Source organism: Rattus norvegicus, chromosome 8 (assembly GCF_036323735.1).
Source record: "Rattus norvegicus strain BN/NHsdMcwi chromosome 8, GRCr8, whole genome shotgun sequence".
NCBI lineage: Eukaryota > Metazoa > Chordata > Mammalia > Rodentia > Muridae > Rattus > Rattus norvegicus.
The window spans coordinates 111976656-112000433 of NC_086026.1; the positions used below are offsets into that span (position 1 = coordinate 111976656).

General features: G+C 49.2%; 1 protein-coding gene across 1 annotated transcript in view; it reads left to right on the forward strand.

The window, feature by feature from the left end:
* Ky (kyphoscoliosis peptidase) overlaps positions 1–23778 on the forward strand; it is a 39345-nt gene that overhangs the window by 10794 nt on the left and 4773 nt on the right. The window contains exons 4-10 of the mRNA NM_001413796.1: positions 4632–4706; positions 6887–6949; positions 8306–8388; positions 9878–9986; positions 11015–11132; positions 20153–20341; positions 21655–21845. Of these exons, the coding sequence (NP_001400725.1) occupies positions 4632–4706; positions 6887–6949; positions 8306–8388; positions 9878–9986; positions 11015–11132; positions 20153–20341; positions 21655–21845 (828 nt within the window). The remainder of the gene's footprint in view (positions 1–4631; positions 4707–6886; positions 6950–8305; positions 8389–9877; positions 9987–11014; positions 11133–20152; positions 20342–21654; positions 21846–23778) is intronic.

Genomic DNA, 23778 nt, shown 5'->3' on the forward strand with positions numbered 1-23778 from the left:
AAACCAGCAGCACCTGGGCAAGGAGATAGAGTGAAAGATTACAGGGAGAAGAGGGGGGTCAAATGACATCAGGAGGAGCTGGTGGACGACAGTCCCCTGAAACATGAGGCTGCCTCCGCCTCCCCGTCAGCCCCAGAAGGACCACAGTCGTGGTTGGTTTCTCGGCTCCACCACTCTTTACAAGATGCATGGTTGGAGGCTGGCGGCTGGATGCACCTAAATAAGAGAAATGTGGCCGAGAGGTTCCCTGCAGCCCTAGGCCCACGAGCTGCTCACCGTCACAGCTCCTTTAAGGCTACGTCGGCTCAGCCCAGCCAATCAACAACAGTTGCACTGGGTCGGACAGACCCATTTGCATTGTGGGTTGCAACCCAGAATAGAAAGAACGCGCAGGGGAACCTCTCACAGTTCGTCTTTCACAAAGCGTCTTATGGCCACCCACCACTTTGGGAAACACCTCAGAAAGAGATGAACAAGAAAGTGAAGAGGCCAAGTTAACCAGGGCCGCAGAGGGACTATGCTTGGATGACGGTGGTGTCCGATCTTCTGACAAGAATGAACTCACACCCTGAATTCTGATATCCTCAGCGTCTTCATCCCAGGATCACCAGGCCGGTGTCCCTGGCAGTGGATTGCTAGATTCTCTATTCCACAGGTAAGTGTTGGGCTAGAGAAATGGCTCAGAGGCTAAGAGCGTTTGCTCCACAATCATGAGGATTAGGGTTCAGATCTCAGCACCCACATGACAGGGCAGACATCCTCTCAAATGTCTTTCACCCAGCTCAGAGGCTGGCAGAGACTGGAGGCTCTTGAGAAATGCTGGCTTCTGGGTTAGCTGAAACACAAGCCTCAGTTTCAGGGAAAGACCCTGCCTCAAAGAAATAGGCGAAGGGTGAAAGAGATCACCTTATGTTTGAACCGCATACACAATACACATATACCCACACACACACACACACACACACACACACACACACACACACACATACTAACTAATTGATTAGTTAATTAAATATTTAAAATGTATGTTAAGCCTTTTGGTCTGGAGAGAACAGACTCTATCTCTGGTCTGGTTAGCATGCAAATCAAGTTTTAAAATTTTATAAGAAAATCAAATTATTTTCCAAAAGAAAATAATCGCAGTATATTTTAACAAAGGATTAATAAAAAGGAACTCTTTCTTATAAAACCATCAAGGGAAACATAATAAATCAGTAAATAGGTCTAGAGAGATGGCTCAGCAGTTAAGAGCACTGACTGCTCTTCCAGGGGTCCTGAGCTCAATTCCCAGCAACCACATGGTGGCTCACAACCATCTGTAATGGGATCAGATGCCCTCTTCTGGTGTGTCTGAAGACAGAGACAATGTACTCATATAAATAAAATAAATAAATCAGTAAATAATAATAATAGTCAATACAAATTAAGAGCAAATAAAATATTAAAAAACTACACTAAATTTTAAATACATAAAACAAACAATAATGCACTCTTCACTAATAAAAATGTAAAGGATTTATGAAAGCAGGTGCCAGTGAGCTTAGCAGGCATGTTTGTGTTATCCACCACCTCAGGACTCAGCTGCTAGTGGCATCGTGAGCTTCCAAGCCTGCAGGTCTGCTGGACGATCACTGTCCACGCCATACCCGGCTGATCTCGGCTCTTGGCTGGGCTCGTGCTGGCTGTCAGCTGGTGGGCTGGCTGGAGACCAGATGGTTTCAGATAGCCTCACCTGAGCAGCCCTGCTCTGCTCCCTGTGGTCTCTCACCCATAATCTGGTGCACACACCACACGGTACTGTGGCAGGGATGCCAAGAGTGCAAGTGAGCATTGCAACAGTCTTTCCAGGGCTAAACTCAGGCCTTGAATAACAACAAGGCTTCTACCCCATGCTAAGTGCCGTACTAACTTGTAAGGTCTGCCTACATTCAAGAAGTGAAACAAATCTCCTCTTGTTGGAGACAAAATGTGGGCAATCAACCAGGGCAAGAGTGAGAGAAAAAGTCACTCTCCACCCCGGACCCTTTTAGTGAAATAATAAACCAATGGAAGCATGCATAGGAAAGTTGGCCAGTACTGAAAAAAAAAAAAAAAAGCCTTACAAACTCCTCATTCCCTTCCATTGGTATTTAAGAATTCATTCACAGGAACTGATTGGAAGTGTTAAAGATGTCTTCTTTATCCTGTTCACTACAACATCATGTATCATAGCAAAGCACTTGGGGACTACAGAGTATCCAACGCACACAGCAAGTCATGGTGAATACTCTGAACACATGACATGAATGTGTGTCCCACTACCTTCCAGGACTGGGTGACACTCTCTATAGCACCCCAGAAGCCAGGCCAGCTGACAGCGCTATTTAATACTTCTCCATAGTTGCTGGAGTTTTTTTTTTTTTTATTAATCCTTCCAATCTCTGAGAGAAGAGAACTGATAGCTCTAACTATACTGTATATGTGTCTATTCCTCTTTATAATTTTATAAGTTTTATTTCAAATATCTTAAATCTATGTGTTCAGGTGACTACATATTTGACATTGTCCTATCTCCTTGATAAGCTGACTTTTCTTCACTATTATATTTCTCTATCTCTGGTATTTTCCTTTGCTGAGTGGGCATGTTACTGAGCAAATTGTCTTGGTCTCGCTATACCTGAAAAGTGTCTTTATTTCATTCTCGTGTGGAATTTTTATTGGACAGAGACAGTTAATTCCTTTCAGAACCTTTCAAAGATTCCACCTCTTTCCCACCCAGTTTCTGATGGGAAATATGTAGCAACTTACTTGATACATATTATATCACTTATCCTGAGAGTTTTTGGGGACATTGTATCTCAGTGGACTGATTATGTCAATGTCTGGACTTGGACCTTCTTTTATTTATCATGTTTTGGACACACTAAACTTGAGTCCAGACATGTGTGTCTTTTCTCCAATTTGAGTAGTTTGTTATTTCTTCAGCTACTTTTCTGCCCACATGATTTTCTTCTTGCCAGAGACATGAACAGTGGACTTCTATGTGGCCCTGTGATCCCTGAAGCATTGTTGGATTTTCCCATTGTCCAGATTGGACCCTGGCTGCTGTTCTCGGGTTCTTTCCTTTGCAATGGAGAATGCTGCAGCCCATCCTCTGTTTCAGGGTTAAAATCTTCACTTGTTTCTTTGCTGAGTTTAGTATCTTTTGATTTATTTTTTCTTTTTTTTTTTCTTTTCTTTTTTTCGGAGCTGGGGACCGAACCCAGGGCCTTGCGCTTGCTAGGCAAGCGCTCTACCACTGAGCTAAATCCCCAACCCCTTTTGATTTATTTCAAAATGGTTGGCCTTTAGTTTCACAGTATGGCTAATGTGCCATTTTATTGTATCATCTTTGGGGTAACTATGACTTGTCATGGTTAGTATCTTTTCTTCTCAAACTGAGATCTTCCCAGGAACTCTGCTGAGTGGTTCTGAGTGGTAGCCCTTTTGGGGGGGGGGGGTTTGCTGCACCATTCGTGAACCATGAAGTGACCACCTCAGAATGAGGACATTGTCCTTCCCCCAGAGTTCGGTATTCAGACTGTCGTCTATAGTGCATGGGTGAGACCTGAGGTGTGCAACTGAGAGGTGACCATGGGAACTTATTTGTAACTTTAGGGAATTACACTTTGTCACCCACTTCCTGTTCCTCTGGCCAGAAAAGCTGGGACTCTGGTCTTTTCACTCTGTTGGAGAGATGAGGGAGGGAGGGAGGGAGGGAGGGAGGGAGGGAGGGAGGGAGGGAGGGAGAGAGGGAGAATACACATGACACACATGCCTGACCTCACAGCTACCTACATAGTTGCTACTAGGCTGAGTCCAGAAAATATAGAATAAAGAAAAAATCACAGCAGAGGATGTCCCAGCTCCCTGAGACAATTAGGGGTCCCCATTCTTACCCTTCAAGTAGAAATTGAGTTTTTTCCTTGAGTAATCTTTTGCATTCATTCTGTCCCTCTGAGTTGGGATACCTTGACTGAGGTATTGCCAAAGTGGGAAGGAGAAGTAGACTGATGGGATCCTGTTTCACACCCCAAACCCCTGTTCTTTTCTGTCACTGACTTTCCAGGGCCTGTGGGAGGTTGGGGGGGTTCCCTGTATTCTATCCAGACTGGTGGCTACATTGGATGGAATAGAGTGCATGCCTGTGTTTGTTGTTTGGCTTAGTCTGAAAAACATGAGTTATCTACATATCCAATACAAAGTATCACGCGCCCAACGTCTCGCCAGCAAGAACGACGCGCGGCAACAGGATTCTTCTGCGAACAAGCCTTTACTGTACAGCTCTCTTGAACAGGGAGGGACAGGAGACCTCAAGCAGCAAGAGTGCTCGCCTTATATAGACAGCAGCTGAGGCTATGCTAATTGTCCTTCAGGGATTGGCGGAGCATGAATTACCTCATTAGCATGGTGCTGCTCCCTCATTAGCATATTACCGGCCAACTGATGCCAGGTGCAAAGCCTGCGCATGCGTAGTACCGTTGTTCACCACAGGATGGCGCCCTACAAGAAAGATCTAAAATGAAGCATGTTTTGCCATTTGAACATCTGTCAGGAGATGGAGTGCCCTTCCTAGCAGCATTTGGCTAAGAATATCACCTCCCCCTTCACAGGTACTCAGCTGACTGTGGAAATCCACCCCCAAGATGCCATGCCCCAGCTGCTTAAGAAGTTCTCTTTGGCTAAACGTATGTACATGCGCAGGGCTGCTCAGATAGAGGGCAAGCAGGGGCAGGTGGGTGAGACAGATTCCAGCCTGGACATCTTCTGAAAAAAGCAAAGAGGGGCTTGAGCCTCCAACCTGGGAAAAGACAGAAACACCACTCTTCTATACACACCCGTTGTGTCAGTTCCTGGTCTTATTTCTGTGACGAGAATCAACTTGAGGGAGGAAAGATTTATTTTGGCTCACGGCTGGGGAGATACAGTAGACCGTGACAGAGAAAGTTTGGTAGCAAGAAGTTCCATAATGTCAGGAGTGTGCAGCCGGACTCACCACTGCCTCACGTGGTGGTCAAACAGGAAGCCGAGAACAAACAGGAAGTAGAACTGGGCTTTAGAGACTCAAGATCTGCCCACCAGTTACTCACTTCCTCCAGAGAGGCTTCACCTCCTAAAGGTTTAGAGGGATCTCTAAAATAGCATTAATATCCAGGGACAGAGTATCCACACACATAAGTCTATGGGAGCATTTCACGGTCAACTACGACACCCAGATGTCGCTGTCCTTGTGTCTCTGCGCTGAGGTCCAGGTGACAGAGCACATAACTAATAGTGCATTTGCTACTCATCAGACTGTTGCTACCAGCATTTTTTAAGATTGCCATCTGTGGGCTGCCAAAAATCATGGCGTGCACAGTGCTAAGTACTTCCCGTGTCTCAGCTTTGTGAATTTTATGCTTTGGCTGGTATTTGCCCCATGGTTTTTCAAGTCGGCAAAGTGAGGCTCTGAAAGGAGAAATGACTGTCCAAGAAAGGTACTCCAGCCAAAAGATAAAGACCCGGGTCCAACTCTGAAGCCTCTGGTTTTAGCTATAATATGTGGCGGTTGTCAGTATATGTAGGCAGGCAGGATCCTGACTGCGATGAGTCTCCGCCCCACCCCACCCCCCACTCTATCTTCACCCTGGCCTGCCTCTTGGCTGATGTGGGCCTCATAAGAAAAGAGGCAGAGGAGGCTCAAGCCCCCTCCCACCATGTCCTCTCAATGATGCAAAACCGTCCAAGGCTATTCTTGCAGACCTCAGCTGTCAGGACCCCAGGAAGGCAGTGTCGGGTGGCTCTGGGACCCACGGTGTGGTTTCACTTAACCTTCTTTTAGATTCTTTTTTTCCATATAGAAAAGGAGGAAAATAAGTGAGACACCCTTGTAAGATTGTTCTAAATTCCCAGTAAACACTAGCCACTCAGAACACTGTCATTCTATCTGAAGATGAAGGAGGAGGGGGTAAAAAAAAGTTCCAGGGAAAATCAGAACCTATTTCTGGGAATGGAAAACACCTTCTCAGCTTTCAGTTCCTATATTTACAGCCTGCAGTGGCTCTGGGGGCATAAACCACCTGCCTCGGTGAGCCCACCCTTAGTTCCGAATGGTTTTATTAGACACCACGTCTCCTTGGCCTGGCTTCGAGCCAGCAGCAAAAGTTCCTTTGCTCCTTTCCTAGGACTCTCCTGTCGGTCACCATTCACAGCATAGGGCCACGTACTTCAAGGGCTACATGACCTCCTGGGTCCCGAGGTCCGTACACATTACCTTTTGTGCCTCTGTTATCGTTCTTAGCCACTGTCAGTTGTTGTCTTGGGAAGACATAGAACTGCCTGCAAACACTGACAGCTACCCCGTGTTATAGCCAGAACCAGATGCTCTGGAGTTGGATCTGAGTCTTTATCTCTTGGCCAGGTAACTTCCTTAGACAGTCATCTCTCCCTCCTGAGCCTTCACTTTGCCGACTTAGAAAACACAGGGAGAATACAGGTCAAAGGGTCTGAGGCCTGGAAAGTACTAGAAGAAACTGGTTAGTACCTGTAGCATTTGCAGCTATGTTCCAAGATGGCAGAATGCAGAGGAGGGGTGAACCACAGCTCCTTGTGGAACTGCTGTAAGGTATAAAGCCTTGAGATCACAGCATGTTCTGACTCCGCTCAAGGACCACAGATATCTTTCCTGCCATCCGTTCCCTGTTTCCAGACCCCCCACTCTGGCCCAGTGGGCCTCATGGAAGGTCTAGTCACAGTGTGTGGTGGGTGGGGATGGGAGCAGGGAGTCTATGAGGGCAAACATGAACGGTAAGAGCAGCCAGGACTGCTACCTAGAGACTCTTCAGTGCCTGCTTTTCTGTTCCTTCTGAGGTATCTCTGACCTTTACAGGTTTACAAGGTGATAAAAATGGAAACATGAGACCCCGGCAGCCTGGAGGGAAAGATGCCCATGGTAAGTCTCAGGCCTTCTCTGAGGCCTCTTGAGAAAGCAGTGAGATGGCCTCATGGTCCAGTCTCCAGCCAATTGGTACTGGCTTGCTGGGACATCGGGAGTCCGAGACCACCTGTAGATCTGGGGGAAAGAGTGTCATGACTGACTAGTAGTATCTGCCACAGACACAGGTGAAGAAGAAAAATTCTTATGTTATCTCAGTGCTGTAGATTGACCCCTTCTAACTACAAAACAGCCTACTACAGGAGACGGTAGTGGACCCAGGATGCAGAGCGATGCTCATTTAGAGCTGGAAGTGTAGCTCAATTGGTAGTGTGCCTACCTAGCATGCATGAAGCTCCAGGTTCAGTCCTCAGAACCAGATCACCTGGGTATGCTGACATTCTCCTGTAATCCTGGCACTCAGAAGGTGGAGGCAGGAGGATAATTTCAAAGTCACCCTCTGCTATATACAGAAAACCAGCCTGAACTGGAGACTAAATCTTAAAAAATAAAATAAAATAAAACTTAGACGGAGGACTTGGAATATAGCTCAGTGGCAGAACGCTTAGAACGTTTACCTACCATGTGCAAGGTTAGATCCCCACTGAGACAAAAAATGCAAAAGATAAATAAATAAAATGGGGTGTCAAATGTTTATAAGGTAGAGAGCATGTGGGTAGCAGAGTGAGGCAGAGAAAGAAACACTAAATGGGGTGATATGATGAATAGATGGCCTGGATTAGAATCCTGCTATTTCCTCTAATTCATCTTCTCTAAGCCTCAGTTTCCCCCTTGGTAGGCCAGACACTATCTATGACTCCATGCTCACCTGCCTATCTTATTTGGCCTTAAAATCAGAGTAAGATAATTAAGGTTCCTGGTGGTTTAGGTATCTTCGTATAAAATCAGATTCTCCTGTTTGATTCTTATATAATCTGCTCGGAAGGTAGATTTAATGAGGCATGAATCATCATGGGTATTTTGAATATAAAATATCAAATATTGTAAAAATGGAACCAGGAAAGGAGGAACTAATAAAATGGAAATTTTAACGCTATTTTAGAAATGCCAGCCTTCTACACAGGAAGGCAAGGAAGGGCTAAACTGATTGGAAGCCTGTGTGGTGGGAAAGCCCACCTGATAACCACTTGTCACTCGGGCACTTTTATAGGACATTGATGGGACTGAGGGAGCTCTGAGACGTGAGGCACTCAGCAAGAGCTGGCCAGTTATTCCCCTTCTGGTAGGGGTGGCTGAAGTATGGCTGCCTTTGGACCATACTAGATGGTTATATCTATATTAAGTGACTTTAGGCTTGAGCTCACAGCACTCCTCAGGGATCCCTGTACTGACCTGGTTTCTCTGTGGTAACAGCCTACCCCTGGGACAGATCCAATTTGAAATCCATGCCCCTGGACCTCCGACACTTTGAAAAACTGGATGCCTCTGCCTCACAGGTAGGAGAATTGACCCTAGGCTAAGGTCCCCAAAGGTGACTTGGAGTTTCCCAAGTCAGGATAAAAAAGACCTACCTCGGGGTTGGGGATTTAGCTCAGCGGTAGAGCACTTGCCTAGCAAGCGCAAGGTCCTGGGTTCGGTCCCCAGCTCCGAAAAAAAAGAAAAAACAAACAAACAAAAAAAGACCTACCTCCAGGCGTCTCTTGAACATGCCCTGAGTAAACTAGACGGATAGTCCATGACTGTCCTTTCACTGTGTACCTTGGTTACTTTGTTACTTCGTTACTTCGTTACTTTGTTACTTTGTTGCCCCTGTGATCAAATAACTGACATGGAAGGCGAGTGATACAGGGAGAGTTTGTTTTGGCTTACAGTTTGAGGAGGTCCTGTACCTAGTGTCAGGGAGGGTATTGGCAGCAGGAGCATGAAGTGGCTAGACAAATTACAACCCTGGGCAGGACAAGAACAGACAGGAAATGGAGCTGGCTATAAAACCTCAAGTGACCTCCTTCTTCCAGCAAGGCTCTGCCTCCTGAAGGCTCCACAATGCCATCAGCTGGGGACCAAGTGTTTGGTTACTTGAGCCTATGGGGGACGTCACACATCTAAACACCACCAGAGTGGCTGAGGATCAGAAGGCCCAAGGGTTGTGCTAAATCCATAGGTGTTGCCTTGGTTCCTTTTCTCTCGCTGTGATAAAACACAATGACCAAAAGCACCTTGGGGAGGATAGGGTTTATTTCTTTTTTTTTTTTTTTTCTTTTTTTCCGGAGCTGGGGACCGAACCCAGGGCCTTGCGCTTCCTAGGCAAGCGCTCTACCACTGAGCTAAATCCCCAGCCCCGGGTTTATTTCATCTTACAACTTGGAGCCCCTCATCCAGGGATATGGAGGCAGGAACTCAAAGCAGGAAGCCCAGAGATGGAAACTGAGGCAAAGGCCGTGAAGAACATTGCTTACTGGCTTGCTCCTCAGGGCTTGCTCAGCTTGCTTTCCGGTAACCCTCAGGAACACCAGCCCAGAAATTACACTGCCTACAGAAAGCTGGGTCCTCCCACATCAATCATCAATTAAGTCAATGCACCACAAGCCATAGGCCAATCTGGTGGGAGGTGTTTTCTCAATCGAGGTTTCTTCTTCCCAAATGACTCTAGCTTGTGGCAAGTTGGCATGAAACTAGCCAGCATAGATCAGGTTTAGTAAATCTTAACCATGGCCACAGGCTGCTGTAGCTACCCAGATGCCTGACTGGCTTGACCCCAGATGGAAAGAAGAAAGCTGAGGTGACTCTAGGCCTGGGATTCAAATGGCCAGCACATATGCCCTGTCCAACTCCCCTACCCCAACACTGTTTACCCCCAGATGGCCTCTGCCCTGCCCAGCCCTGTTCCAGCTTTCTGACTGGAGGAAGAGTAGCCGGCCACAGTTGGTGGGTGTTACACTCCCATCCTCCCCTGGCCCAAATAGAGTCTGATCCTTCTGCTCCCAGGTGACCCTCAAGAGTGGCCTGAATGAGCTGGTGAGTGACTTGCTCCAGGAAGCCCACAGCGATCTGGAAAGGGTCAGAGCCATCTGGATCTGGATCTGCCACCATATAGGTATGCCCCTAGAGGGTGGCCCTGGGAACCCCGGATGCCCTTTCCTTTGGATTCCTGCATCTGTTGCCTCATCAAAGTGAGAAGTTAGGTCAGGGAGAAGTGCCTGAAGTAACCAAAGACTAAACCAAGAAAGGTAATAGCCACGCTCCTGACCTGGGCCTTCACCCAGAAGCTGCCCTCCCTGGGTCCAGGATGGGTCCTCTCCAAGACGGGTGGCCACAGGCTGAGGAGAGCATAGCTGTATGCAGAACAGTAGCAGCACCAGAATGTCCTAAGACAAGTGCCAGCAAAGGCAGTCACTCATCTCCCTGTCTCCTCCTGTCCCACTAGCTTTCACCTACTCCCAGTGTTCTCAGAGCCATCTCAGGGACCTGGGCCTGAGCAGCTGCCCATGGCTCTCTGTGAGAAAGTTTTAGGAATCTCACGAGGTCCTGACAAGTTACATGGGAGCTTGCCAATGGCCTGCTACCTCTTGCTGAAGTATGCAAATGGGTGAGACGGTGGCCAACTGAGTAGTGGGATAGACCCTTAGTCCTCTGACATGAAAAACAGCCAGCGTCCCATCTGGGTTCCCCAAGACTCTTCTTTTGTCCCCCAGAGGCAACTTAGAAAGTGTACTCACCCAAAGTCTGAAGCTGAGGGAGGCTGCCCTCTCCCCTACACCACCACCAGCTTTTCTCCCTCCTACCCAAGGTTTCATTAGGTAGCCCTGCCTGGCCTGGAATTCTCTATGTAGAACAAGCTGGCCTTGAACTCACAGAGATCTGCCCACCTCTGCCTTCTGAGTGGTGGGATTAAAGGCGTGTACCATGAGGGCCAAGTGGTCCTCTCTGCTTTGGCCTCCTGTTCCTTTTGCCACCTACACAAAAGGTGACCACATCTGCTAGGTCTTGCCCATGTTTCCTCATGAGCACAGCTGGGGGTGGAAGCCACTGTGCTATGGGCTCTGTGGCTTTCTTTTTCTCGCTGAGACATCCTCATGCACCTAGGAGCCCTGCGTGCTCACGGCCACCTCCTCTGTCCTCCAGAGTACGATGTGGAGGCTGCCCAGGAGAAGGACCGACAGGCCTTCAAACCCACGAACATCCTGAGGACCCGGAAGACCAACTGTGATGGTTACGCTGGCCTCTTTGAAAGGATGTGCAGGTACGAAAGACAGCCTGTGGTAAGCTAAAGTCCCCGGGCTGTCACTTGACTGCGACCTTCTTTCTTCTCGTCCTGTCCCTCTGTGCCTCTGCCCCCATGCCAGGTCTGGCTGGAGCTTGAGTTTGCAAACTCTGCTTGGGAATCGAAGTGAGTCCTGAAAAGGTCAATTTCTCCCTTTTTAACACCAGCGTAATTGACTTTGGACCATCTGCCCGGCTCCGCCATGCATTAACATAATGGCAGATGAATGCGCAAAGATAATTTGGTTATAAAAGGCCCCTTTTCTGCCTTCTCCCTTCACTGTGCAGCTGAAGGTTAAAAGAATGGCAGGCCTGGAAGCAAGAGGACAGTGGCTGCCGATGCCAAGGGGACTATGAGAGGCTGTCCTTTGAGGAGGGGGACGAGCCATGCCTGAAAAGATCCGTTGGTAGGAAAGCCCAGTACCCAGGTGGTAGTTCTCTGTGCCATTGGGCCCCATTCTCAGAGCTATGGCCCAGATGGAGGCCTAAGAGGGAGAATAGGCTACACTACTTCCCAGTAACATCTAGACGGTGTCAAGTCCAGAGGAGCCATACAAGGCCCTACAGTTCCCCTTTCAGAAGTCTCCTGGGTTCTCCTAGGGAACAACCAAGAAGCCCTGGAGGGTCACCGGAAAGTGATTGGCTATGTCTCTGAAAAGCTGTAAGTAGGTCTCAGAGGCCCAGTGTTTACCTATCAGGACTGCAGGTGGCAGCCATCAACCAAATCTGGTAACAGATCATGGCTTAGTGCTGTGCTGCTGGCCCCCTGTGGCCTTGTGTGCACTTATGTGCACCCTGTCCTGAGATGCACACAACCCATTTTTAGCCCAAGGTCCAGTGCCTCCCGACTCTGCATTACCACTTCCAGGTATGGGCAAATACCTAGTTCTGGGTCCCTCTAGCCTCCTGCCCAGCTCCCTGCTCCAAACTTCCACCTCCCATCTCTGGGACCCTAACCTCAGAGGTAACCTGGACAGGAACCCTTCTGGCTGACCCATTCTTCTCCCTCCAGCAATGCCTTCTACTCCTTCTTGTTCCCAGTGGCATCCCCCAGACCCAGCACCAGTGCTTTTGGGGCTCCCTGTCCCTGGGTTCCCCGACATCTTCCAAAGTCCTCCAAAAGCTGACCTCAGCCACCAGTTGGCTCTGCACCTCGAAGCAACACCCACACTTCTGCTTCCTGGCCCTTCTCTAGGCCCCATGCCAGAGACTCTTCCCCATCCTTTGACGTCCGACCTTGTCTAATAATGTGTGTGTGTCACTTTAGGTTTCCATCTCGTAGCTACTTCAGGTGATGATGAGGAACCAAACCCAGGGCCTTTCCCAGGGGGAAAAATAATCTGCCATGAGCTTCATCCCTCCCGTGGTGCTTGAGACAAAGTCTAGCTATGTAGCTCAGGCTGGCCTTGAATTCGCTGTGTAGCCAAGGCTAGCCTAAGTGCTGGGATTATAGGTGTGCAGCACTTGTTCGGTTATTTTTTTAACTCTATTACATTTATTTATTCATTCATTCACTTATTTTGTCATAGTATTCATGTGAAAGTCAGAGGAGGTTAACTTTCCAAACTCTCTCTTTGTAACATAAGGGAATTGCGTTCGGCTTGGTGGCTAGTGCTTTTACCCACTGAGCCATCTTGTCAGCCCACTAATAGCGTTTTTGATTTAAAAAAAAAAAAAAAAAACAATGGTCATGCAAAATGTACGTGGGGGACGGGGGGGGGGGGGCAGTCTCTCCCCGTGTCCCTTCCAGGCTTGTTCTCAGCACAGTTCTCTCTGCTCCTTTGTCCCTGTCTTACTCCCCTCCTCTTTCCTGCCTCTCTGAGAACATCTGGCTCAGATTCTTTCACACAGTAGGCCCTCAATGGGCATTTGTACACAGTAGGCCTTTAATAGGGGTTTGTTAAACAAGGGCGACTTACCAAGGAGAAATTTGACTCTCCCTCTGCACGCAACCATTAACTGCCCAGAGCTTCTCTGAAAGGGCCTCCTCCCCCACACTGTATGGAATGGTCAGCTCAGGTCCCTCAGCACAGGACTCCTGCGGGGAGCACCAGCTGCTCCTGCGAGCATTTCTGTGTGTCTCCTGAGCCTCCGGGCTCACTGTAAACCTGTCACTAGCACAGCCAGAAAGACCAGGGCCGCCATCCCTGACTGACTACTTACAATGAGTTTCGTTCATCTTGGTAAGGTAGCAACCTTCCGTAAGCCTCGGTTTCTTCATCCGCATTTTATGGCAGAACAGCAATGCGGCAGAACAGTAGAACGGTTGAAAAGAGGGGACAAGGCCATGTGGAGGTGCCACTCGGCTGACTTCGGAAGTGCTACTTTTTTTGTCTAAATCCTGCCCCATCTCTCATAAGTACAGGAGCATTTTTCCGGAACTTTCCTACTGACTGTGCCAGCCCGCCCACATAGAGCCAGAAAACTGACGCTGACCCTGATTGAAACCGGCAGCTCTCTGACCTGGCCCAGATGCTTAACAGTGGCCACATCCTGCCCAGTAGCTCCTCATTAAAATACACCCCAACATTTTACATCCCTTAAAGTTAGTCTCGACCTCGCACAAAATTCCTTGCACTGCCTGGGACACTTAACAGTGGCCCAGGGTTCTGTGAACCCCCTTAAGTGTTACCTTAAAGAGCTGTAACCCGCTCATGCGTGGCTTCCCTAAGCCCCTTCACCCCTGGAATAACTGCCAATCATTTGGTAAATTCATCAGCCGATTCCTTAATAATCTTAGGCGTGCGGTCCACACTTTGCTGATTGAGTCTGTGCACTGCCAGGGTGGCCTCTATGAAAGAGCCGTCCTCCTCGGAAGCCCTGCCTAATCCTCTGCTTCCTTGCCACGGCCTCATTAAAGACCAATTTAATCAAGTGGTTTGCTAAGGACTTGGATATTTTCAGGCTTTATTTGTCCCCCCCTTGGCCTCCCTAAGCTTCCGACATGGCGTGTGTTTTGTTACTTCTCTCCTCCCCTGTGTAATTGCTGGTCCAGTTTCCTTCTGACTTTCTATCATGGAGCAGTAAGTCCGTCTTTCGCCTGGATTGCCCACACAGCCTTAATTGATTCTGCCTAATCTCCTTGCAGGGGCTAAGGTTAATTCCCCAGGCTCCTGCCACTGAGTCAGCCTGCAGTAAATTCTCCTCCCACTGTAATCACGGCCCCAGTAACACCAGCTAGCAGATTTCCCAGAGATTTGAGATAACCGGGGGTTTATTACCCGTCTGAGGCTTTGACGCTGAGCATGCTGGTTTGTCACCCATCATATGTCAGCTGCAGTCCCATCCATCCATCTTCTAGTGTCGTGAAGAGCAAGGACAGAGGCATGGCTGCTTGGTTTGCTGTTGGTGGTCAATATGACCAGAGTGGCCGTCCAAGCCTCTAGGGAGAGGCAGACGCTCCAGGAGCTACATGTCTTTTTTTCTTCTTTTTCAGCAGTGTTGGAGACTGACCCCAGAGTCTTATATATGCAGCTAAGAACTCCCTCACTGAGCTGCATGCCCAGCTCTCTGTTAAGTTTTTATTTTGAGACAGTCTCTCTCTGAGTTACCCAGGCTGATCTTCAACTCTCTCTGCAACTCAGGCATGCCTCGTACTTGTAGCTTATCTACCTCAGCCTCCCCGAGTAGCTAGAACTAGAGGCCTGCACCCCTTCCCTCAGAGCTGGCTTAAACCATTTAATTATTGCCAGCGCTGGCTTTGTCACACAAGGCCTCTGGAAGGGACGCCTAAGCTCCCCCTCCCTTATAGACACATTGAAGGAGAATTCAAGCACGAACTCTATCACTGGTCATTCCTCATTTCATTGTAAACCACGGACAGACTTACAAATTCAAACAGAATGTTGATCTGCAAAAGTCCTGGCATAATTCGAAAGCTCTCGGACTGTTTCTCAGGGTTGCTGTACCCTAGGATCGTGTTAGTATAGCTGGCTGTGTGTCCCCAAGTCAGGTAGCCTTTCTTTCTGAACCACAGTTAGACGGGAAACCTCTGAGATCATGTCTCAGGAAGCCAGAGATGGCCAGGTGTGTAGCAAGACAGAGAGACCTAAGTTTGTGAGAAGTCAAGTCCACGAGATGAAAAGAGATGCCACTGCTTACACCTGCTTAGAAATCACACTCTTTCAGCGAGATAATGAAAGAAAAGAATGTTTCGTTTATCATGGTCAAAGGCTGCTGCATGCAGTGTCCCTGCCTGCCCAGCCCCTCCCCCACACTACCAGCTGCTCACGGGCTACAGCCGTGTCACACGCTCCTGTGGCAGGGCCTGGACCATAACTGTATCAAACCACCATTGTCTGGACCCGTCCTCAGTCAGTCCCCAGGGGACACACCACAGCAAGCTGGTACACTCAAATCTTTGGTAAGGGACAAGAAAATGGACGTGAAGGTAGCTTCAGAAGCCAGCCGAGGTCAATGGGTTTAGGTAGGTGGTCTTCCATTTGCCTACCCCTCTGCACAGTGTATACTCATCAGGCTCCCGTGGAAGGCCAAGGGTTCTTCCAAAGCCTCAGAGCATTGGTTGGGTCCCTGAGCCCCAGCCCTGGCTGGGGATGGGCTGCAGCTTTCTCCTGATGTTCTGGGTGTCTCTGAAGGCTTGCTCAGGAGTCTCGCATGCGAGCTGGCTTTGCAAGTTCAGATGCACATCCTCCCTGTGCTGCTGTGCCATCAGTGGTACTGTCAGGACTCTTGAATAGAAAAGCAGGATTCTGCAGCCCAAGGTGGTTAAATAGACAGACGACCTTGAACTGTGCTTGGGGCTGGTCAGTCAAGTTGCTCAGCAGGTGGAAACATGTCTCAGCTGAGCTAGCTTCTTCAACACTTTTCCCAGCTCCTGCCCCAGAGCTCCCAGCACTTTGCTTCAGTCCGGTGTTTCACTAATAGTGCACAGATCCTGTTTCGCAAGCATGAGCACTTCTAAGGCAGCCACTGAGCCAATCTCTTACTGTGTGGTTTGTTATATGTCATGTGCTTCCCCCCGACCCAGTGCCCTATCCTGCGCGTGGCACAGCATTTGTACGGTCAGAGCTCTTTCAATGACATGAAAAGGTCACGGATCATGATCTGATCAAGGAGCCAGAGAGGCTAGATAGATAGTTCTACAATCATTGTTTTATGCCAGTGAATTATTTAATTCATATAAAAACTATGGGTTACTGACAACACTTTACATTGTGACTTCTGTCCAAGTCGTCTTACACATAGCTGCCAGATAATAAAATATCCCCCTGCCATACACTGGCAATGCATAAACTTACAGCTGACTTCATTTTTCATCTTAGCTCTGCCACAGGCATTCCCCACGGCCCTTTCTCCTTCTCCTCCGTCTGTCAGAGGAGAATCACCCCCTGGAGATCACTTAATGCCAACCATCCTTTTTAGCCCATAAAGAGCCTGGCAAGGTCACCACAGGTGAGACTGTTAGACGTAGCAATAGAATCCTGATTTCCTGGCTGCACTCTATGACCACCCATTCCAGCTTGGAGCAATACAGGTACAGGTCACTTGTCCTCTCTTCCTCCTGTGGCCCTTTCCTGGACTGTGCAAAACCCTTCCCCACTTGCTCCTCCTGGGTGAAGAAAACCTCCCATTCACTGTTTAAGACACGCTTCCCCCAGGAGGAGGAGACACAGTCTGCCCATGGGAGAGCCCAGTTCACTCCAGCACCCAGACGTGGCTGCCAAATGCTCCTCCCTCCTCTCTTGATCCCGATGCTCTGAGCAGAGAGCAAGCACCAGACAACAATCACCACTCCACTCACCACTTGCCCTTCCTGTGAAGTGAGCCATTTGCAAATGCGAAGGTTCCCAGGGCTTCCCTTTGCTCTCCTCACCAGATTAAAGTTTATATACGCAGTGTTTTTTGAGTGACCCTGGGAAATAATTACTGAAGACTATAACTTAAGTTGTGTGTATAGATTTTCCCAATCCTAAAACTAACACATAATCATATTTTAAAATGTTTGCTGTGCTCCCTCCCCCACCCAGACCCCACACTGCCCCCTGATTCTTTTTTCTTTTTTTTTTAAGATTTATTTTATTTATTTCATGTATTTGACTACACTGTGACCGTCTTCAGACGCACCAGAAGGGGACATCGGATCCCATTACAGATGGTTGTGAGCCACCATATGGGTGCTGGGAATTGAACTCAGGACCTCTGGAAGAGCAGTCAGTGCTCTTAACTGCTGAGCCATCTCTCCAGCACTCCCTGCTCCTTTTCACAGTGCTGGAGACTGAGTCTTGGCTCTTACGTGCAAGGCAAGCACTCTGCCCCAACCCTACAGCCCCCTCCAAAAAAAAACTTAAGATGCAGAGAGGAATTTAAAAAAATAAAACCACCTATAATTCCATTTCCAAGGGATCAAGAATCTCTTCCCACCCATCCCTGTCCTCATTCTCCATGTATACATTTATACTCAGGGAGACTGTCTGTGGTAGCTTCCTGCCCCAGGAAGACCTGTTCTGGGACTCATTTTGGCGACGACCATCAGCAAAAAAATCCTACTCTCAGGGTCTAGCTATTCTTGGTGTCTGTCAATAGGATATCCCCAAGTGCTCCTGAAATAATTTCACAGGGTCCAGCTGCTTTCATGAGATTCCTGAGGAAGCCCTGGAGGCCTAACGCCTCTTTGATGCTGTATACAGAAGGGCAGGTACCTGTTGCAGTAAATATTAATTGGTGATTCCTTCCCCACCCTTGATCATATAGTTCCCCACTAAAAGACACAAAGCCTTTATATTTATAATAAGCTTTGTCTTGCTCTGCCCAGGCCACTCCTACTCCAATTGGCCAGCCCTCCTGGCCATGCCCTCATGATCTGCCTACCTCATGGTGTCTTCTTCTTCTCTCCCCTCCTCTCCTCCTGTTCTCTGCCTCAGACCCCAAGCCCAGAACCAAAATCCACCTACCTCTTCTGCCCAGCTACAGGCTGTAGACATCTTTATTGACCAATCGGGGGATAACTTAGAGGGCAGTGTGACACAGCATCACTTGGCGTATGTGAGGATTTCCTCGTCTCTGGAGGCAACCAGACCTTGGGGTCCAGAATTTAGCATTACAATACACAGCAAACAGACCAAACGTCAACAGGGATCCCAAATGTCATCCCCTGTGAGGAGTCTCGGGGTGAGTGGCCTCAGTGTGGCTTTGCAGGGAGAGGAGGGCTGCAGCAGGTGTGGTAGCATGCCATCATCATCTGCACGAGAAGCAAAGTAAGAAATGAAAGTCTCTTCATTTGCATGCTACCACATTTGCCCCAGTGACCCAACAAATGATGTGTAAGCACAGATCAGTGCTATTCAATGTGGCGTTCTACTACATACTACCTACTCATAAATACATACTACCTACTCACACATACATACTACCTACCTACTCATCTTCATGGGGAAACCTCTCCCTAGTCTCACAGTAAATGCATGATCTTCTTACCCCATTAGCCTAAGACCCTGTTTTTAATGGTACTGGGGTCTCAGACCTGATGCATCCCAAGGGTGACCAGGCTCTGCTACCTGACACGGGCATCAGAGAGAGACACTCAGGGTCAGCGCTGTGTGGAGGGTGGGACAGTTGTTGGGGTGCAAATGGAGTTCCATTGAAGAATCCCTTGGGCACCAGGACTCAGTAGACTTGTCAATTTATTCTATCAGTTTTCAGAAATGCAAGAAAAGCGTTGGGGCAGAGCAACTCAGCACCAGGAGTAGCAGCACCAGGGTCAGCAGCTCTGCGTGGGTCAGACTGGTACTGTCTAGCTATGTTGGGAAGGAGCTACTGGAAAGGGGGCCAGTGGGTATGGGGAAGGCAGGGCCTTCGGTGGACTTGCTGACTCAGCCTTGGGGTGCTAGCCACAGCCCAGACCTGGTTTTATGAGGCCTCCAAAAGTGACTGGCACCCATCCCCGACCCTCCAACTTTCCCCAAAGTGATAACCTGCCTTGCTGTGTGCCATGGGATACCCTGTCAAAAAAAAAAACAAAAAACAAAAAACCAAAGACTAGCCAGTCAATGTCTTCCCTCCTCTTGGAGCAGATAGAGATTTCAAAATGGTGGCTGTGTTAGTGACTTAGGGTTACTATGACTGTGGTGATACACCATGACCAAAGCAACTTGGGGAGGAAAGGGTTTATTCAGCTTATGCTTCTATATCACAGTTCATTGTAGAAGGAAGTCAGGACATGAGTTCACACAGGGCTGAAGCCTGGAGGTAGGAGCTGGTGCAGAGACCATGGAGGATGCTGCTTACTGACTTGCTCCCTGTGGTTTGTTCAGCCTGCTTTTTATAGAACCCAAGATGGCCAGCCCAGTGGTGTCTCCACCCACAATAGCCTGGGCCCTCCCTCTATTAGTCATTAATTAAGAAAATGTGCTACATTCTTGCTTACAGCCCAGTCTTATGGAGGCATTTTGTCAATTGAGGCTTCCTCCTCTGATGGCTCTCACTTATGTCAAGGTGATACAAAATGGGCCAATGCAGGCAGATAGTCAGTGAATGATATTAATGCACCATGGTGCTTTCTGTCCCTTCCTCGTGAAGGCCAAAGCTGATGATCAGGTATCCTGGCTGCCATTCTCCTAGGTTAGTTCTGGACACACCCATTTGCCTGCCTTCCCAACCCTGTGCAGTGAAGAATAGCCAGGAATCAGATCTCAGCTACCTCCTGCCCTCACCAGCACACCCAAGGTCTGCCGGCTTCCCAGCCTCAGTGTGCAGCTCTCTCTTGTTGGTTTCCTTCCAAGAACATCTCCATCTCCCTACTCCCTACATTCTCAAGGCCGTCCTCGCTCTTGTCCTGATTTTTCCTCCTGAGGAACTGTGTGCATCAGATCATGTCAAGCAGGCCCTGGGGAGACACTTCAGAAGTGAGCAGAAGGGTCTCAAGGGAGTAGCAAATGACAGGGCTATAGTCAGTCTGCACAGGCAGGGCCTACCAGCACTGTGGATTCCTGTCCCCACACCCCAGCCCTCAAGCCCCTTCTCAGACCTATGCCTCATCCCCAGGGTTGCTGGTGTGCAGTGTGTCACCGTGCCTGGCTACTCCAAGGGCTTTGGCTACAAGACTGGCCAAAGCTTCTCTGGAGAGTTCGACCACGCCTGGAATGCTGTGTACCTTGAGGGTCGTTGGCACCTGGTGGACAGCACCTGGGGCAGTGGCCTGGTGGATACCGCCACCTCCAAATTCACCTTCCTGTAAGTACAAGGCTCTGTCTTGCCAGTGTCTTATTTGTGTGTGGGGTGGGGACAAGGTTGAAGAAGGGAGGCATCTGGTGGAAGGGAAGGGCCAAGTGGGAGGGAAGGCTGGACAGCTGTGCCTAGCTACACTCACCTTCCCTAAAGTTGGCTCCAGATCACTTGCAAGGAGCTGAATTTTCTTGTCACCTCACCCTTCCGTGGCTCCTCTGACTCTTCATGAGTCTTTGCAGCTAAACCCAGGAGCCCTTCCAGTTTGCCCCAGGTCACACATGAGGAGGGGTGAGGCTAAGGAGCCTCACTGCCCACAACCATGATGCCTAGATGTTACACCTTCTCCTCCATTTCCTCTTCTCCAAAGGAGGAAGAAGGATGTGGTTGGCAGGGAGGAGAGCTGTAGGTGGAGTTGAGTACCTGGGTGCTCAGGGTACAGTCTGGACCACGATTATCATCTAAGGCTTGGCCAACCCTGAACTTAACCCACAGCCAAGCATGACATTCTTTTTTTTGAGCTGGGGACCGAACCCAGGGCCTTGAGCTTGCTAAGCAAGTACTCTACCACTGAGCTAAATCCCCAACCCCCAAGCATGACATTCTTATGGGTCACAATGTCCCTTGGCAGCCTTGGCCCCCTTTATTTGGGAAACTGACTGCTCCCTCCAACGTGTGCAAGTGAAACCTTGGCACTCCACACTCACCCCACGTACAGCTGTTACTCCCAACAGTGTCCCCTTTAAGGGGAGCAAAGCCTCCCAAGCCCAGGCTGGCTTTTTTTTCTTCTCTTTGTCTTGGTCTCTGACCAGCCCTAAGGAGCTACAGAAGTTCCACTACTAAACCCCCCCCCCCGCCCCTCAGGCACAGGGACGAGAAGGGTCCCTCGCAGCTAGGACACTGGCACCTTGTGTCCCCAACTCCCCATGCTCTCGCTGTGTGGACCTGCTCCGTGGATCATGCTTTTGGTCCTTTCAAATACTTGTGGGCATTAAACACAGAGAGAGCCATCTTTTCTACCTCACCCTATCCATAACATCCTAAGGCTCTGAGAGCAGGCCCCTGAGTTCATGCTGTGGCCTTGTCTTAGAAGGGACCTCAGATCCTATGTGACCTCAGGGTCTGCACACAGCCACTGAACAGTCTGCAGTGCCCATGACCACAGATCATCCTGCTGTCAAGCTTCTGTGTCAGCAACACCCAATCCAGTGGTTGGGTTAGCTGGACGAAGGTTTCCCAAAGCTCCCTTGTGATACAGCCAGATGTGGGTGATGGTGGTCAGGCCTACTCATGGCTCCTAACCAGGTCTCCCTCCACTACAGCTACAATGAATTCTACTTCCTCACCCACCCTGCCCTATTCATTGAGGACCACTTCCCAGACAACAAAAACTGGCAACTGCTGAAGCCACCCCAGTCTCTGAGGCAGTTTGAGAACAACATGTACCACAAGAGTGAATTCTACAATAAGGGCATGTTGAGTGCCCACCCAGAGACGCCCATGATCAGAACAGGTAAGGAGAGGCAGGCACACAAGGGTGGGTCATCAGTAATGACTGAAGCTCCCTTCCCCCTAGAGCGAGCCAAGAAGAGCAGACCACCAAGCTTAGCTATCTCCCATGGCCTGAGCGGACACTTGCTGTCCCTTGACATACCATGGAAACCACGGCAGCCAGGTGTCACCCTTGAGGGACAAGGCCTGACCCCAGAGTCACAGACATGGACCTCAAAGGACTCTCCCTAAAGGACTGTTTCTCATGCCCCTCTGGGAATCCACAGCCTGATCCTACTCTTGACACACCACAGCAGGAGTCAGGAAGGCTGACCAGCCCACCTCCTCCTTCTCATCAAAACCCAACCTGTCAGCACCAGCCTTGCCACCAGGAGGCCTCCCTGACAGAAAGTCTGAGCTCCCAGAAGCAATCAGCTAGGTAGCCGGAGGGATGATGGCCTCTGCCCTACCCCACACTCTGACTGATGGAGCAAGGGGATAGGGCCAGGGGTGCAGTCCAGGAGCAGGTGCCTCTTGCCCACTGCACTTCCCCATGGATTCTTGATCTGGATGCAAATCCGTGGTCTCTGGTAAGTAACAGACACATGGCCGCTTCCGCTGTTGAAGCAACAGCCCACAGCTGCTCACTTTGACACTTATTTCCCCACACCTGAGTCTGACAGAGGCCTGTGGTCTCAACTGTGAGACATTAAACCACAAGAGAGACTTGAGCAGACCACCACGCCATCACCACGCCATCACCACGCCATCGTGATTGTATTGCTGAATTGAGTTTGCCCTTTTTTGGGGGAGATGAAAACAATGTAAACACCAGATTTCTTAATTTATACTAACCTAAAACTCAGTTCCATATTCATGCCGCATATTGAAAGGATATTTCTTGGTGCCCGTGAGTTTGCCTTAAGAGAGGAGGGTGGAGGTGAGATGAAGAGGAAGGGGAGAGCGCCAAGATTCAGGGAGGGTCAGTGAATGCAAGGAGAGAAGAGGCAGAGAGGATAGCGGGGTGTTTCGGAGGCCTTTGGGGCTCCCAATAATTTACCTCTTCCTAGAAGATGTTCAGCACACTTCTGCCAAATGTTCCCTAAGACAGGCACTAAACTCTTCCCAAAGAGCTCACAGCCCAGACAAAGGCAGAGTGTAGAAAAGCGCTCCCAGGATTTATTCTGAAATGACTGGTTCTCTGGAAGAGGCCTCCAGCACATCCAGCTCACCTGAAGGGCTGAGGCAGACTCTTTGCAGCCAGGTCTTTAGGGTGAGTCTTCCACCATGTATAGAATGGAGGATTAATAGTGACTGTGAACCAGCCTTCTCTTTTGCCTGTCTCCATCCATAAGCCGGGCTGGAGAAGTTGATGGGCCAAGGGGTAGGGTGGTCAGCTTCTCACAGAAGCTGTGGCCAGGCTTTCAGAGCAGACACTGCCCTGGGGAGCCAGCAAAGCCCAGATAGAAAAAGCCTTCGTGAGCTGCAAAAGCCAGTGAAAAACAATGACCAAATAAAGGCATCCAAATGCAGGTCGAGGGGGAGCTGGAGGGAGAGAGAATGGATGGACTGGTTCTCTGAGACCCAGTCCAGAAACCCAGCAATGGCACCCCTGTGTGAGAAGCAAGTGTCGAGGAGAGGAGACCAGATACCCTATACACTCCTAGGCACAGACTCCTGGAGTGAAGCCCTTACTGGTTACGATGTTGTATTCATATGACAGCTGTTGATACCATAATCATTACACGGGAGTGATACAAAAGTAAAACTTAAGAGTTAAGGGGTGGGGTGGGGTGGATGGGTAGCTCAGTGCTCAAGAGAGCTTGGTGTTCATCCAGAGGACCTGCGTTCTGTTCCCAGTACCCACATCCTTCCTTTAGCCAGCTCAGAATCGACTGTAACTCCAGCTCCAGGGGATTCAGTACCCTCTCCTGGACCATTACACACACACACAC